Source organism: Drosophila gunungcola, chromosome 3R (assembly GCF_025200985.1).
Source record: "Drosophila gunungcola strain Sukarami chromosome 3R, Dgunungcola_SK_2, whole genome shotgun sequence".
NCBI classification, from domain to species: domain Eukaryota; kingdom Metazoa; phylum Arthropoda; class Insecta; order Diptera; family Drosophilidae; genus Drosophila; species Drosophila gunungcola.
The window spans coordinates 7,009,221-7,024,160 of NC_069139.1; the positions used below are offsets into that span (position 1 = coordinate 7,009,221).

Consider the following 14,940-nt stretch of genomic DNA (forward strand, 5'->3'; position numbering starts at 1 on the left):
AGTGCGAAAACTGTTTTTGAATATATATTCCAAACCAAGCCTATGCCAACAATTGACGTCAATGTTTGAGTTGTGAAATCGGAAAACAAACCCATTATGTGAACTTGTCTAACACTTGCTAGTGACTCACAAATAAATACAGCTGCGACACATTAAAGATACACCCAGAATATAGTATTTTAAAGTGAAATGGACTCAAGGAGACCCATTATCCAAAAGATTAGTTTTGTAGTGATAGTTTAGTTGTCTATTCTTAAATAAACCCAAGTATTAACTAGCTGAAAAACCATTTTTTATTGTAAATATTTCCTTGAGGACACTCTAAACTCCGCCAGTCGTAATATGGGCAAGTTCAACTTTACAGATACTTGTTTTCAAGGCGTTATTTGTTTATCTGTTCACCTAGAAGTGCAAATGGCTATATAGAAAGTTGACAAAAGCATCTCATCTTATAAAAGATGAATGTGCTAAGGTAAATATGCACCAATACTAAAGGTTGACAAAAAAGATGATAATCAGTGCAGCAAAGGCCCTATTTAAATGTATCTTAACAATCATCGAGGGAGCTTTGTTGTTATTTTTTTTAATTATTAAGTCTTCTGTTGAGTTGCTAAGTATTAAGCTAAATAGTTTAAATGCCAAATAAAGTAGCAAACCCACTGTCGGGTTTCCCTTTAACCCCCCATACTGAAACGAAACTATTAACCGGTCACCTTTAATGACAATTTGAGGCAGTGACGAAGTTATGATGCAAATGGAAATGAGAATGGGAAATGGAAACGACTTTTGTCATTGTTATGAACATAATCGTCATCTAAATCACGCATTTAACTGGACTGAGTAGGTGGGACTAGGCGGAGTAAGTCGTTAGTCGCTGCTTAGGCGCCAACAGGTTTCCCTTGACATTGGACTACGTGCCGAAAGAGGCGTCCAATCTGGAGATCGCTACATCGTACAGTCGCAGGAACTGACGCAAGGAACCGCGACTAGACGCCGTGACTATAATAGTTCCCAAATCGATTCGTTAACTTCCCCACCGGCCCCTCAGTTCCCCCCATTTGGTCAGGCCTACGTGCACTTGGCACGTACACCGAACTCAATCTCAATCTCAATCTCAATCTCAAGAACGAGAACGAGAACCTTGAAAAGGTTCAGGCCATCAGACATTCAAGGGGAATTCCTGGAGCATCGCCCTTTTTGCATCAAGTGGTTGGGAGTTCCCGATTACCATAAAACTTCATGACTTGTATGCTTACAGAGAAAAGATCTGATCATTTTATAAATATTTATATAGAATTAATTATTGTTTGATATTCAGAAACTTGTATGTGTTCGTTGAAAAATAAGCTATAAGGAAGTACAAGCTTCAGCCATTTTTACATCTACAATACAAAATCTTCTGATATTTTATTAAATTTGTTGCTGTGTATTCAGCCTGTACGCCAATTGTTGTGGAGGTCAAGTGCTGTGCCAATACCAACAGTCCAAGCAATGGCCAAAAAACGCCAATACCCTATCGTGTCATCGTCATCTCATTAGCGCTCTCTGTGTGGCTGTCATCGTCACCTAATTGGTGACGAGCCAGTGGTCAGCAAACGAGCACTCAATTTGGACCATTTTTGTGGGCCTAGTTAATTGAAGGTTGCCACAGAGGTGCTGGATCGTAATTTCATTAACCCATTGGTAGCCACCCACTGGAAAAGATGAATGAGTGTGTAGGTGATACTCGCTCAGGCCTAATAAATAAAGGAAAACGGTTGGAAATAATTAATAAGAACTACAAATTAAAGTTGGTTTACTTAAGATAACAATTTATTCTGGATAAAGTATAATATTTCATTCAATTGATTTTCCCCTTCAGTGACATCAATTTAATTATTATCCATGGATAATATGTATTTAAATATATTTATATATATTTAATCGAATAAATAAATTAAATCGAATAAAATATTTAACTTTATCCACAAAATTAACCATGTTGATTAGAAGATTTTCATGTTGATTTGCTCAAAATTAAAATTCAAATCCATTGTGATAAATTGATAGTTTAAATAAAGCTTTATGAGCCCAAATAAAAATTCAAGAAGATTCTAGCATCTTATGCAAAGAACTTTGATCTCTCTTCTTTATTCGCTTAGCTCGACACGTGTCAGTCCACTTTCATTTAAGAGATTCCAGGCATCTTTAATACCGTTGTATTTTCATGCTAATTTATCAGTCAGTTCATATATTTAAAGCTGATTCTAATTTATATTTTTGTTTCTTCGAAAGGCAAATAAACAAATGATCAGTGGTGTCGCAAGCTATTTCAAACACAGCCGAATCCCTTTGAGAGTCAACAACATTGCCCTTCCCTGAACTCTGACTGCTTTATCTGAAGATTAATGCGAAATATATGAGATTTCTATTCGATATTCGAGCATTTCCACCAATTTGGCTCGGCAAAACCAAATTTGGTAAGCGTTAGGCCTATGTATTTGCATAATATCTCAACGTGCCGTGCCGATGGGCTGGTTTATGGGTATTTTGGCAGATCAGGTCCGCCTGCGGTAAAAAAGCCAATGGGCCTTGATCGCCACACGAGATTTTTGTGGGTGGTCGGCCATCCTCTCTGTCTTTCTTTGCCCGGGGAAATCAACTAAATACCCGGCACAATTGCTCGTTAAACTTTTAATTACGCACGGGAAAAAGTCGCAGCTGTCGTAAAGCAATCAAGATAGCGGTCATTTAATGACGTGACCGGGCGACAATTTCCAATTCCTAAGCGCTAAGAGACCAGAGACCAGAGACCAGCAAACCGTTAATAACCTTGCCACGGATCCGGAGTTGGTGACAAAAACCACAGACGAGTAACCCGAAATTTGCGTAACTTTTGCGAATGAAAACAGAAAGCTCCGTCGGTTTCCCTCGACATCCCCCGTAAATCCCATGCCCACCAGATTCACGGCTAATTGGAAGCCGATGCGATGGTATCGAAGACCTATACCTACACCCATGTGATTGCCGATATGCAGCCTCTCTTTCGGAACTGGTATCCACTAGATTGGGTATCTATGAGTATTGGGCTTGAGTGTCTATGCAATTGCCGATTTTGAAAGGGCACCTTTTAATGTGTGTTTTGTAACCTGTGCGTGTGCGTGTGCGTTCGACTTTTCGGTTTTTCTCGGCTCAAATTTTGGTGGTCCATGGGTGCCATCATTAGGTCTTGATGCCTGGCCGAGCGATTGATTTATTTGTGCTTTGCGGCCTGGACGTTTGGCTTTGAAATTGATTTCTTCGATCGCGGAGAAAAGAAACCGCTTTGTGGTTCCACTTTTATTGTCCCGCCAGCGGCTTTTGCAATGTCGAAACCCGTTTTAAAAATTCGTCAAAGACAATGCGAAGAAAAAAAAAAAAAAAAAAAAAAAAAAAAGAGCACTAAAACATACAAAATATATTTAGTTCAAACGTCTTGTGACTTGCACAAAATTTTGAATAAGTGAGACATCGGGCGTATAGGAAAGAGCATTCACAGCGGTATCTGTATTGCCATATTTGTATACTTGCCCGTTCATGCTGCCGTTGTGGATCCGCAACAGCAACAGCAATAGCAATAGCAATAGCGCGGACCTAAAGCGACTGGTTTCGGCGGCTTCACGTGCTGCTCCCCCAATTATGGATGCATTCTGCAAATCATTTTCATTTTCATATTCCTCGGCTACAACAGAGAGTTGCGAAAACCCTTGACGCGAGCTCAGCTGTCGGTCCAAAAATTGCAGTTACACGGGCAAAAATAGGGCCCAAGAAGGGGCCCTATCATCTATCATTAGATCGCCTTAGCTGATAACTTACATCACATATCGCATCACTTTCATCTTGTTAAGCATTCGCACTAATATCTCTAGAAACGGATCAATATGCAAAAAAAGCCATAAAATTATTTGATAAAAACAAATTTTAACTGCCTTATAAATTGGACCAGATATACATATTTGATTTTATCAAATATTTATCATTTATGTTTTTTATACTCTGAAAGCTCTTTCTACCGCAGCTAAACCCAAGGAGATAAGGGGCTTTTTCAAAGGCATCAAATTATCTATCCTTAGAGAGCTATTTAAATTTCCGATAGAAAACTATTTAGCTAAGCCAAATTATAGCTTCCTTTGTTTTTAAAAAATGTTCGTAAAATAAAAGGTTTTATTTAGTTTTTACATGTGTAATCCCTGCAGCAACACCCGCTCAGTCACTCATCAAGTCAGACATTCAGTCAGTTTATAAGTTCGTGGAACTAAGTAAAATTTTCGAGTTGCTGCAACCGCTTTGACATTTGTCCCCCTTTGTCTGCGCTGGTCGTTGGACGGTGGACAACAGCAAAAGACAGGGCTTGCGCAACTTTGAGGCCAGTTTTTTCTCGCTAGCACCGCAGACAACTTTTAAGTGCATGCACGACATTTCCGGCGCCCGGATTTTGCGGGCTGCATTTCGGAGCACTTGTCACCGTAATTTGCATTTCAGACCTAATTGACATAGACCTTTGAATTTCCGAGTTCAAAATAGTAAATAGCATTCAACTTTTGGCTTGGTAATGGGAATATGAGCTTAAAGCTATTTATTTGTTTAGATATTGCGAATGCCGAAGATGGGGGACTGCCTAACGAATTCGTCCAGCTTTGATTGAAATAGCTCCGAGGTGACCACTGTGCCGGGCGTCCACAGTGGATCCCGCACGACGTACTCCACCCACACTTTAGCGTACATTTGCTGCAGCAGCTCCTTCACGTTGATGGCTGTCGTGTCCGTATTGAGAACGAACCTGGGGATAAGGAAAGGATTTTTGTTTGGAAATTGGGGATACTACGTTGGTTATTAGATTGAGGTACAAAAAAAGAGAGTAATTAACTCAATGAAATGGGATACTTAGCAAGTACTGAACAAGTTATTATGTAATGTTTTCTTCTACAACTTTCTAATATATTAGAAACTTGTGTTAATGTGGGTAACAGAGATTAAAGCCATTTCATTAAAAGCAATACTGATTTAGAATTAGAGTCCTTGAAGTCTTAATGATTTTGGGTTTACTCAGAATCAGTACAATGTATATATTAATTTTAATAAGTTGGTATAGAAATACCAATTGCTAATATTATTTTCATCTATTCTTAGCAAACGTGTTCAACTTGGTTTGGTGAAGATTAACATGTTTGGCAGGATTAGATATAAATAATGTTACAAACTTCTTAAGATTGAATGGATATATACATTTGGGAAAGTACTGAATGAACATAAAAGATAAGTTACAATTTATGATTTTTTTACAAACTCACTTCAATCCCGATGGAGTTTCCAGGTAATGGAGGGCGTAGCGATTGGTCTTATAATAGAGGAATCCTTCCCGCGGATCATGGGGTGATATTTTGCTCACAAAGGACTTGATCGAGAAAAGCATGCCGTAGGTGAGTTTGGCTTCCTAAAATAAACAACATTTAGTGGATATTAATTGTATATTTCTTAATTAATACTCACCTCTTCTCGGGTGATTCCCGATTTCTTGGTGCGATTCCATTCTGCGTAATGAAGTAGCGTTCCAAACTTGTCGAATATGTACAGGTTAAATATGGTCATCTTGCTAAAGCTAATCGGAATGGCATTAGCCTTTAATGGTGGGCTCTATTTCGAATTTATGGAATGAAATTCACTTTAATTTCCGATGCAAAACAAAAACATTCACAGGGGCTGCCAACTTTCTCCATTTCGGGACTAGACAACATAAAAACAGCTGTTTAAAGGCGTTAGGTGATTTTTTGAAAAAGTGCTGCCCATCAAGCAATTATTTTTCAATTATGAATTTAAATTTAATTTTTTAATGTATATCTTCTATTAAATGCACTAAATAACAAAATATATTTAGTAAACAAAGTTTGTACCTTCAAACATATCTTGGTGATGAGAAAACAAGTATAACAAAATATACATGTTATTTGTTAAAACGCCTTTGCGGTGTTTATTTGGCTTAGAAAAAACAGAAATTTTGATACACAATGAAAACGGGCTCAGTTATTTTCCTCCTTTTTTTGCTCACTTATTTTGTCTTTGGGTTTCTTTTTCTTTTCTTTATCCGCTGGCTCGGGCATCTCCACCACAAATGGATACTCCTTTGGATTGAAATAGTTCACTTCTTCACGGCTGGATCCTTGGTCCTGCATTTCATCTTGTACTTGATCCTTTTCTATAGTTGTTTCTGGGGCTTTTTTGGCCATTGTTTCTGCAGCATTTTCACTTGACCTTTCATCGGAGTCATCGCAACTGTCAATCGTCTTGGGATATTCGTCAAATTGGATAGTTCTTATCGATGGTTAGGGAGGAGCTTTTGGAGAAAGGATTTATTGTTTTAGGGGGGATTTGAAGAGGGATCTCAAGCTTTTACTTTTCGGCTCCACTGTCAAGTGCGGACTTTTTTCTTATACTGTTTCTGTCCATTCTAAAATATCAGATTAGCCACGCGATTGGATCTATGTTGATGACCGGCATCCTTGTTGGGATTGCCTATATTAAATATATTTATCAGTTTGAGTGATATATCTCGACTCTTTACTTACTTGATTTGGTGTTCCTATGGCGATGTCCTGCAATGAAGTTATCCTGTTTGGTGAGTTGAGCTCCTTCGGAGGTAGGAATACGTAAGCTCTGATGAAAGCCAGCTGGACCACTGGCCTGCAAATGGCGGGCCTGGTACTCCCGGTTCTCAATCTTCAAGCGTTCGTATTGATCCTCCGGAAATTGACGCCTAGTCACTCCAGGAGGGACATTGTTGCTGCGCCGCTGCTTTGATTGCTCCTCCGGACGTCCTTGGGCCGGATGTGATTTCTCCGATGGTCGACGGCCCTTAGACTCTCCCCGGCCCCCACCATCCCTATGACCTTGGTAATGGCGACGGGAGTCATTAGCTCCTCGTGGATGGGAACTTCTTCGGGTTTCTTTAGCTTCTCCACTCGTTATATTTGGCAATCTTCGAGACCCATTGCTACTGCTTGTGATTCTTTGAGCTCGTCGGGATTCCGTCGTTTGACCACTGGTTAGCCATCGTGATTCGTTGGTTCCGCTAGTTATTTTTGGAACCTTGCGGGAATCTACTATCTCCTTACTGGTTAATCTGTGCAGCTTCTTGGATTCGTTGGCACCACTAGTTCCTTTGGGGATTCTCCTTGATTCTCCACTTGTGATATTGGGCAGTTGTTTCAGTTGCTCACTGGTCACTGCGGGAAGTCTTCTGGTGTCCACCACTCCACTGGTGATGTTTGGGATTCGCAGCACATTCGACATTCGCTTGGACTCAGCACCTCCACCACTTCCGCTGGCCCCATGGGAAGTTCTTTTCGAGGAGTGGTGCTCCCTTTCCGGTTCCGGATTAACAGATTGCCAGTTAGGACGCTCTTGGCGATGTTTTCCCGGGTCCTGCGATTCCCGATGAGATGAGTGACCTCGTCCACGAGATCCTCGCCGGTTTTCCTCTTCCCTTCGTTTGTGGTCTGTTTGCAGGCTGGTTGTCCTCAAGTTCTTATTTGGTAACATAGGCAGTAGCATTGGCATTTTGAGAGAATTTTTCGGGGTTATCATGCCAGTGGTGTACTGCTGGATTTTTGGACTAATAAAGTACTCTCCTGGTGAGATAAAATATTTTATTTAATACTATTTATAAATGATTATAAGCTATACTTACCAGGAGTCTCCTCAGTGTCCGAGGCAAAAGGCGGCAAGTTGGCAGATGTTCGTACATTCCGGAACATTTTCATACCCCTGTGACCAAATTTACTGATTTCAGGGAAGAAGGTGTCCCACTGTGGTTTTTTTTTTAGTTAAATGGGTTTTAAAAAAGATTGACCACTCCTTACCAAGTAGAATATCCCGTAGGCCAGGAGAATGGCCAGCAGCAGGACCACCGTGAACTTGGTGAACTGCATCAGGACGAACAGGACCACGCCTGCGATCACCTCCGTGTGCGCCACACCGAGGAACTCGAGGCATTGACGGATCTCGCAGATCCTCATGGTGACCAGGTATCCCACGACGGAGTTCAGGGAGTCGCAGGCGCATCTGATGGCGTCCGCCATGGTTCAAGTAGAGGAGTATGTTCGGGTTCCAGTGAAGGCATTTCTCCCCAGCACTGGGTTTCGAAAGGATGAAATGCGGCAGACGTTTACTGCCAAAGCAAAGGCAATGGGATTTGGTTTTGCCTAGTTTTTACGCCCCTCCAAAATTAAATAAGCGATGGTGGTTTTTTCTTTGGTATATTATTATAGGTATAGGTATGATTATTTTATATTTCTAATTTTGTTTATAGTTTTATTGTTTTATTTATTTTCTTACTTATACGTTTTTAAATGACACTCTGGAACTCTGTACTTTTGTTTGCCATCGGACTTTGAATTTTCCCGCCTTTGAAGAAATAAAATTGGTATTTTAGAAAGAAAGGCAGTATTATTTAGTATTTTTAGTAAGTTAGTGGTCACACTACCAAACAGCTGATTTCTCAGCCGTGCAAACCTTGTTTTTATATTTGCAAGGCAAATTTGTTATCAGTAAAGTTATCCACTATAACTACTGGATATCTGGTGCTATATATAAAGCGAATTTGTCATTAAACCCTTCGCAGTTAAATGCTAAGACGCACAATGGCGGAGTTTGACGTGAAAGCCGGCCTGCAGCAAGTGTTGAAGAGGATTGATGAGGTGTTCCTGCAGCGTCCCAAGGTGAGATTTACTTCATTTCCCCACATTTATGATCTTCTTCAGTGAAATCTTTATCTTTCCCACAGGAAGTGCAAACTGGAAAGCCCCTCCTAGTGGCAGTGAGCAAAACGAAGCCAGCGGAGGCAGTAATCGAGGCCTACGAAGCTGGACAAAGGGACTTCGGCGAGAACTACGTGCAGGAACTGGAGCAGAAGAGCCGCCATCCGGACATCCTAGCCAAGTGCCCCGACATCAGGTGGCACTTCATCGGTCACATGCAAAGCAACAAGATCAACAAGGTCAGCTTTGCATCGAATGGCAGTCTATAGCTCTAGCCAAGAGAGACGAAATGAGGTTTTTAAAGAATTCATCTTATCTGAAGGTTAAACAGGGATCTTCAAAGATTTTGTCATTAGGTTATATGAAAAATGCAATCTACAGCGTTTTTATGGCCTTAAATATGTACAGATAAGTTATCCTTCGATAGCGCTGCAGGCAGATAAACAAAGATTTAGATTTGATTAGCGTTCTATAACCACATTGAAGGGCTGCCCTGTTTTAATTTTTGAACAAGGTTTTTTTTGTATCTAAAAGAACATTATCTATTAAAAATTGTTTTCATTTATAACCTTTATAAACTTCTCAAAGCCCATATACAACTTAAAACAAACGACAAATTTTTAAAGTGAAGTAAAATAGACTTAATATGTTGGGTGCTGTAAAGCTTTCTAGTTGGGAAGACACCTAAAATTGCTATTATTTATTATTTAACTTTTCAAAATTGCCTAAAAAAAGCCAATGGCTTAACAGAATACAAATAGGAAACTATTCATTTAATAAGTAGTAAAATGTTGATAATACAAAACAAACTTTTTAATGCTTTCTAAATTGGTTCCTGCCTAAACTCATTCTTTAGGTTTTGTCGGTGCCAAACCTGAGTATGATCCAAACCGTCGACAGCGAGAAACTGGCTACCAAGTTGGATGCAGCCTGGTCCAAAGTACAACCAGCTCCTGAGCAGCAGCTGCAGGTGCTCATCCAGATCAACACCAGTGGCGAGGATGGTGAGTTTGGAGCTCCTAAATCAACCGACTGTATACCTACTTTCTCTTCTTCGAATTCCTCTAGTCAAGAGCGGAATCGAAGCCAAGGATGCCCCTGCACTTTACCAGTTTATCAGGAGCAACCTGAAACACCTTAACCTGAGGGGCATAATGACCATTGGCGCTTTTGGTTTTGACTACAGCAACGGACCCAATCCGGATTTCGTATCGCTCATGCAGGTGCACAAATCCATCTGCGAGGCGCACTCTTTGGACCCAGATTCGGCGCTCGTCTCCATGGGAATGTCCAACGACTTTGACAAGGCGGTAAGTCAGAAGCTGACTGGCCAAGATCTCTCGCTATAATACGAACTATTCCCTTAGATTGAAATGGGCAGCACAGTGGTTCGCGTTGGCTCTTCTATTTTCGGCCATCGGGCGGCCAAGACGTGAGGGGAGGTCCGCAGATGTGCTAGGAATGCGTTGCGGGCACTGAATACAGTTGATTCCCAATGACGTCCGACCTCCAAGTTCGCCCATGTATCAGGTGGAATTGTGTACACGCACACAGACTAACCTAGTAAATCGTTAAAGATGATTTGGCGTTTAAATTTAGAAAACCATGAGATAAACAAATGTTATGTGTAGGCTGTTATATCCCATATTTGATTGTTAACCTCTCCATAAACAATGCTTCCAAAGTGTCAAAACCATTAATATTCCCAGATACTTTGCGCTCCTTGAAAAATGGAATACATTTGCCGCAGTTTTCATTAATTTTAACATTCCTTTGGCTGTTTCTCTCTCTTTTTTTTTGCACTTAGTTCTATTTATATATTTGCATACATTCAATGCTACTTTGCGTATTATATTTTGGGCAGCTTTCCGTCTGTTTCTTATTTTTTTTGCTTGGCCAGAGGCCAAATGTCGCCTGGTTACGTGCCAATATTGCAGCGCCAAAAGAGTTTTCGCCGAAAATCACTTTCAATGGATCACGAAGAAGACTGCAGTCGCAATCGATTTTCATTATGTCTGATCGATGAATTATGAAGGTTTTCTCACGCGGATCCCATCATTAATTTAGATATTTTCTGTTTGATTATTCATGCATCAAACCTTCATCAATTATTACATTAGCAAAGGGGGGTATGAATTAAGATGGCCACTCAACTGGGCTAAATGACGTCAGATTTGTCTAGGAAAGTTTTGCTTAATATTAATCATTGAACTTTTTATTTAGAGGAAGGCAAATAATCTTTGAGAAACTGCATTCGTTTTCATACAGTTACATTATATATTTGGGTAATCCCCACTACCTTTTATATCATTATGTCAAAGAACATGTATTTCTAAAAATGATTGTCTATAGACAATATTTCGTAATAGTTAATAATATAATTTAATTGCTTGTAACAAATTATCAACACAATGAGGATTTAACTTGTCGATTGTTATAAAAACTCAAATTATATTTTTTTGTGTTGCATACAATTCCTTATTGCAGTCCGCAATCAATAAATATTATGAACTATCTTAATATTTTGTATATACATAAGTATGTTCTTTTGTGCTGTATGCAATTCCTTGTTAGAATTTTAGTCATTTGAATAGATATTATGAAATACCTTAATATTTTGTTTACTATATATCGTAACAAGGTTAATGTATCATGACGTGGTACAACAAAGTTTTCAGATTTCAATTAAAAAAGGAATAACAAAATTGTCAGAAATGTTATGCAACGTCTATGGATCACTAGCATATAGAAAAAATCAGATGTTTATTCCACATTTGTTGCCGAAATAACTCTGGTCAAATATCGGGTTCGTTGGATATTTATGCGACACGAAATCCGTCCGATCTTTGCGTATATACAGATCTATAGATTTGGAATTCTCGGCGCTCTTCATATTGCACAATGTACGGGGATTTCGAAAACAGAAAAAGAAACGTAAAATAGGCAAGGCAAAACATCGAGTATATAGGCATGAATAGACATTTGTTATATGTGGGATATGTTGTGTGTGTATGTGCTGCTGCCAAGGGAAATGTAGGTGATTTCAGCGCAAGAGGACACCTTTGGGCGGGTGGCCTCTAGAAAAGAGATGGGCCGAGCAGCATAGCAAAATAAAAGAAAACAAAACAAAATCTGAGCATGGGGAAATGTATCCACAACAGAGAGCCGAACCGATCCAAACCGAACCGCACCGAAATAAATTCCGAACATATGTATAGGCTTCTGCGCCAAAAGCCAAAGCCAAAAGCATTTTCTCTGCCTTTAAAATTAGATTTTTGATTAGAGCAGCGGCCGATGAGTAAACAACTCGGATACAGCTATACCATAGGCTATAGGCTATACCCCATGGCTATAGCTATAGCTATATAGATATTGCCGCCAGCACCCCACCGATCGCCTGGGCGGACCTCGCCTTGCAGATACTAAAAAAGGCAGCACGAATATTGCAGATACAGATACAGATCCAGATACAGCGAATGGCAGCCGACGAGTGCCGAAGTTTGCCGAATCCCCGACGAAATGGCCCAATGGGTGGAAGAAGAAGAGCTCCTCCGAACTCTTAAAACATCATTGTCTTGGCGATAAAATCAGCCAGAGATTCAGTGTGCTCTGACGGCTCGACTCGATTAGACAACACATCAAAGTTCAGCACCATGGTAAGGATACGTCCCGGAATATCAAAAACCGAACTGAACTGAACACCGAACCGAACTGGACCTTCAGTGCCTGGATATATGCAGCAAGGATAATGACCGATCAGTGCAGTGAATCATTTGCATTCGATAACTCAAAGAAAACGAAGATATGAATATGAAGTGAACATAACTCCATGGTGACCCCAATTCACCTTTGTCGTTGTGAGAACAGTGCAGAACATTCGAATTCTATAAATGGATCGATCCAAGTGTTACGCGTCAGTAACGTAATCCGATATCCGTTTCGGGGAGCGAGCGAGACGGCAAGTGGCGCACGGCGGAAAGCTTACGTAACATGCGTCCGGGCTATTTATAGCCAAGTGGAAAACTTTTCGCCCCAGATACATATTTTCGGGCCAATTTGAGAAAAAACATCCTAACTTTGTCAATGGAACACTTTCACATGGATTACTTTCAATTTCAATTGAGGACTTTTAAATGAAGTAATTTTAAAGGGTCCTAAAAAAGAATAATGGATTTTACTCAATTCAGACCTTCCAAAAGAAAATTACCTGACTTTCTTATAGTTGACTAGATAGTAGACCATCTGACAGATTATTGACTTGGTAACCCTTAAAGACCCCAACTCCCACTAATCAAATACCCATTTTTGTACCCCCAGGCCGATGAGAAGAAGAAGGTTAAGAAGAAGAAGACCAAGGAAGAGGGTGGTACTTCCGAAACCGCTTCTGAGGCCGCATCCGAGGCAGCAACCCCGGCACCAGCCGCAACTCCTGCCCCGGCCGCATCCGCCACTGGTTCGAAGAGAGCGTCGGGCGGATCCCGCGGCTCCAGGAAGTCGAAGCGCGCTGGCTCCTCGGTCTTCTCTGTGTTCTCCCAGAAGCAGATCGCCGAGTTCAAGGAGGTGAGTTTCCAACAACCCACATCTATCATAGTGCAGCACTTCCAAGCCCATCCAATCATCCCACATCGATCATCTATCGCACTTGTCAAGGACCAAGTCACCAACCCGATCTTTCTTTCTATCTCTCTGTCTCTCTGTGCGGAATCAATTAGGCCTTCCAACTAATGGATGCCGACAAGGACGGTATTATTGGCAAGAACGATCTGCGCGCTGCCTTCGACTCCGTCGGCAAGATCGCCAACGACAAGGAGTTGGACGCCATGCTGGGCGAGGCCTCGGGTCCGATCAACTTCACCCAGTTGCTGACCCTGTTCGCCAACCGCATGGCCACCTCCGGTGCCAACGATGAAGACGAAGTTGTTATTGCTGCCTTCAAAACATTCGATAACGATGGTCTCATCGATGGTGACAAATTCCGCGAAATGCTCATGAACTTCGGTGACAAGTTCACCATGAAGGAGGTCGATGATGCCTACGATCAGATGGTGATCGACGACAAGAACCAGATCGATACCGCCGCCCTGATCGAGATGCTCACCGGCAAGGGTGAAGAGGAGGAGGAGGAGGCCGCCTAAGGCAACCGAGATCACATCCTAACTTCTAACTCAGCATCCATATTACAGCCAGAATCAGAACGTTAAATCAATCAGTCAAATCAGTAATAATAAACGTAATTAAAAGAAACGCTCGTTTACATATGTAGATTCTCAGTATCTTGTACTATAATCTCTTTTTGTTAACCAACACCACCACCACCAAGAACAACCAACACCACCAATAAGATCAGCAACATCCGATCCGATCACAACTGAAACTGAACTTCTTCAGCAACAAATTGGTAGCGTTCAGAACCATTTACCATGTATCTGTCCATCATAGTTAGGGATACTTACGATCACGTTCACTGTCACGGCAAGTACTGACGCGTTAGTTTTCTAGTTGATTTACTGTTAAATTTTACACGTAAAATTTATAAAACAAATGCTATCTATTTTATTTAAAACACCTATAAAATCAACAAAAAAAACTTTAAAACAACAACCAAGCCGTGTCTATTTTAATCGCTGTCCGTTGAAGAAAACCAAAGAGAGAGATGAATACCAGATCGAGAACGAAATCGCAATGATAATGAGAATGTGATGATGTAGGGAGGACGAGAATGAAGATGATGATGATGATGAAAATGAAGATGAAGATGATGTTGTTGGGTAAACAGGCTGGATTTGTTAGGCCTGCACCCATGAGTTGAATTTGAATTTGAATATGAATATGAATTTTTAAACGAGTTTTGTGAGTTTTGATGTTCTATTTTCGTTCGTTAAATCTCGCAGGACCTGGAGAGAGAGAGGCAAACCTATAGCAAACTATTGTTAAGGACATTTAACTGAGAGCCAATTATTTATATCCTTCTATATACACAATATTTATCGTTATGCATATCTATCGTTCGTTACTCAATTTCAATTTCAATATCAATTATGATTATCAGTTATGAGTTATCAATATTATTGCAAGTTATCGAATGTTAGGCTAATAACAGAGAAACATTAAGTTCATTCACTCAAATTGTTTAATGCGAATTTACATAACTTAATCACCACCACCACAA

At 40.5% G+C, this 14,940-nt stretch overlaps 4 protein-coding genes across 4 annotated transcripts; 2 read left to right on the plus strand and 2 right to left on the minus strand.

Moving 5' to 3' along the window:
* Positions 1–4,557: 4,557 nt before the first annotated feature.
* LOC128256686 (trafficking protein particle complex subunit 1) lies at positions 4,558–5,740 on the minus strand. Its single transcript, XM_052987211.1, has 3 exons — positions 5,509–5,740; positions 5,310–5,452; positions 4,558–4,798 (listed from the first exon to the last, which is right to left on the minus strand). The coding sequence occupies exons 1-3, from the start codon at positions 5,605–5,607 to the stop codon at positions 4,603–4,605; spliced, it is 438 nt and encodes a 145-aa protein (XP_052843171.1). The 5' UTR covers positions 5,608–5,740; the 3' UTR covers positions 4,558–4,602.
* A 236-nt stretch (positions 5,741–5,976) lies between these two features.
* On the minus strand, positions 5,977–8,212 carry LOC128266673 (uncharacterized). Its single transcript, XM_053003347.1, has 5 exons — positions 7,875–8,212; positions 7,703–7,820; positions 6,582–7,643; positions 6,410–6,528; positions 5,977–6,349 (listed from the first exon to the last, which is right to left on the minus strand). Exons 1-4 carry the CDS (start codon positions 8,091–8,093, stop codon positions 6,464–6,466), a joined length of 1,464 nt encoding a protein of 487 aa, XP_052859307.1. The 5' UTR covers positions 8,094–8,212; the 3' UTR covers positions 5,977–6,349; positions 6,410–6,463.
* A 370-nt stretch (positions 8,213–8,582) lies between these two features.
* On the plus strand, positions 8,583–10,535 carry LOC128252497 (pyridoxal phosphate homeostasis protein). Its single transcript, XM_052980264.1, has 5 exons — positions 8,583–8,732; positions 8,798–9,010; positions 9,628–9,775; positions 9,840–10,081; positions 10,139–10,535. Exons 1-5 carry the CDS (start codon positions 8,640–8,642, stop codon positions 10,205–10,207), a joined length of 765 nt encoding a protein of 254 aa, XP_052836224.1. The 5' UTR covers positions 8,583–8,639; the 3' UTR covers positions 10,208–10,535.
* Positions 10,536–12,284: 1,749 nt separating this feature from the next.
* On the plus strand, positions 12,285–14,015 carry LOC128252498 (myosin regulatory light chain 2). Its single transcript, XM_052980265.1, has 3 exons — positions 12,285–12,427; positions 13,089–13,331; positions 13,484–14,015. The coding sequence occupies exons 1-3, from the start codon at positions 12,425–12,427 to the stop codon at positions 13,904–13,906; spliced, it is 669 nt and encodes a 222-aa protein (XP_052836225.1). The 5' UTR covers positions 12,285–12,424; the 3' UTR covers positions 13,907–14,015.
* The last annotated feature ends 925 nt before the right edge of the window (positions 14,016–14,940 follow it).

Bases quoted from the DNA above. Each gene is read 5' to 3' on its own strand.
- LOC128252498 (XM_052980265.1), top strand. The intron at 13,332-13,483 runs GTGAGTTTCCAA...GGAATCAATTAG, and splicing joins AGATCGCCGAGTTCAAGGAG to GCCTTCCAACTAATGGATGC.
- LOC128266673 (XM_053003347.1), bottom strand. From the start codon at position 8,093: ATGGCGGACGCCATCAGATGCGCCTGCGACTCCCTGAACTCCGTCGTG. The intron at 7,821-7,874 runs GTAAGGAGTGGT...AAAAAACCACAG, and splicing joins CCTACGGGATATTCTACTTG to TGGGACACCTTCTTCCCTGA. The intron at 7,644-7,702 runs GTAAGTATAGCT...TTATCTCACCAG, and splicing joins GGACACTGAGGAGACTCCTG to GAGAGTACTTTATTAGTCCA.
- LOC128256686 (XM_052987211.1), bottom strand. From the start codon at position 5,607: ATGACCATATTTAACCTGTACATATTCGACAAGTTTGGAACGCTACTT. The intron at 5,453-5,508 runs GTGAGTATTAAT...TGTTTATTTTAG, and splicing joins CGGGAATCACCCGAGAAGAG to GAAGCCAAACTCACCTACGG. The intron at 4,799-5,309 runs GTGAGTTTGTAA...CCTTATCCCCAG, and splicing joins GAAACTCCATCGGGATTGAA to GTTCGTTCTCAATACGGACA.
- LOC128252497 (XM_052980264.1), top strand. From the start codon at position 8,640: ATGCTAAGACGCACAATGGCGGAGTTTGACGTGAAAGCCGGCCTGCAG. The intron at 9,776-9,839 runs GTGAGTTTGGAG...GAATTCCTCTAG, and splicing joins CAACACCAGTGGCGAGGATG to TCAAGAGCGGAATCGAAGCC. The intron at 10,082-10,138 runs GTAAGTCAGAAG...CTATTCCCTTAG, and splicing joins CCAACGACTTTGACAAGGCG to ATTGAAATGGGCAGCACAGT.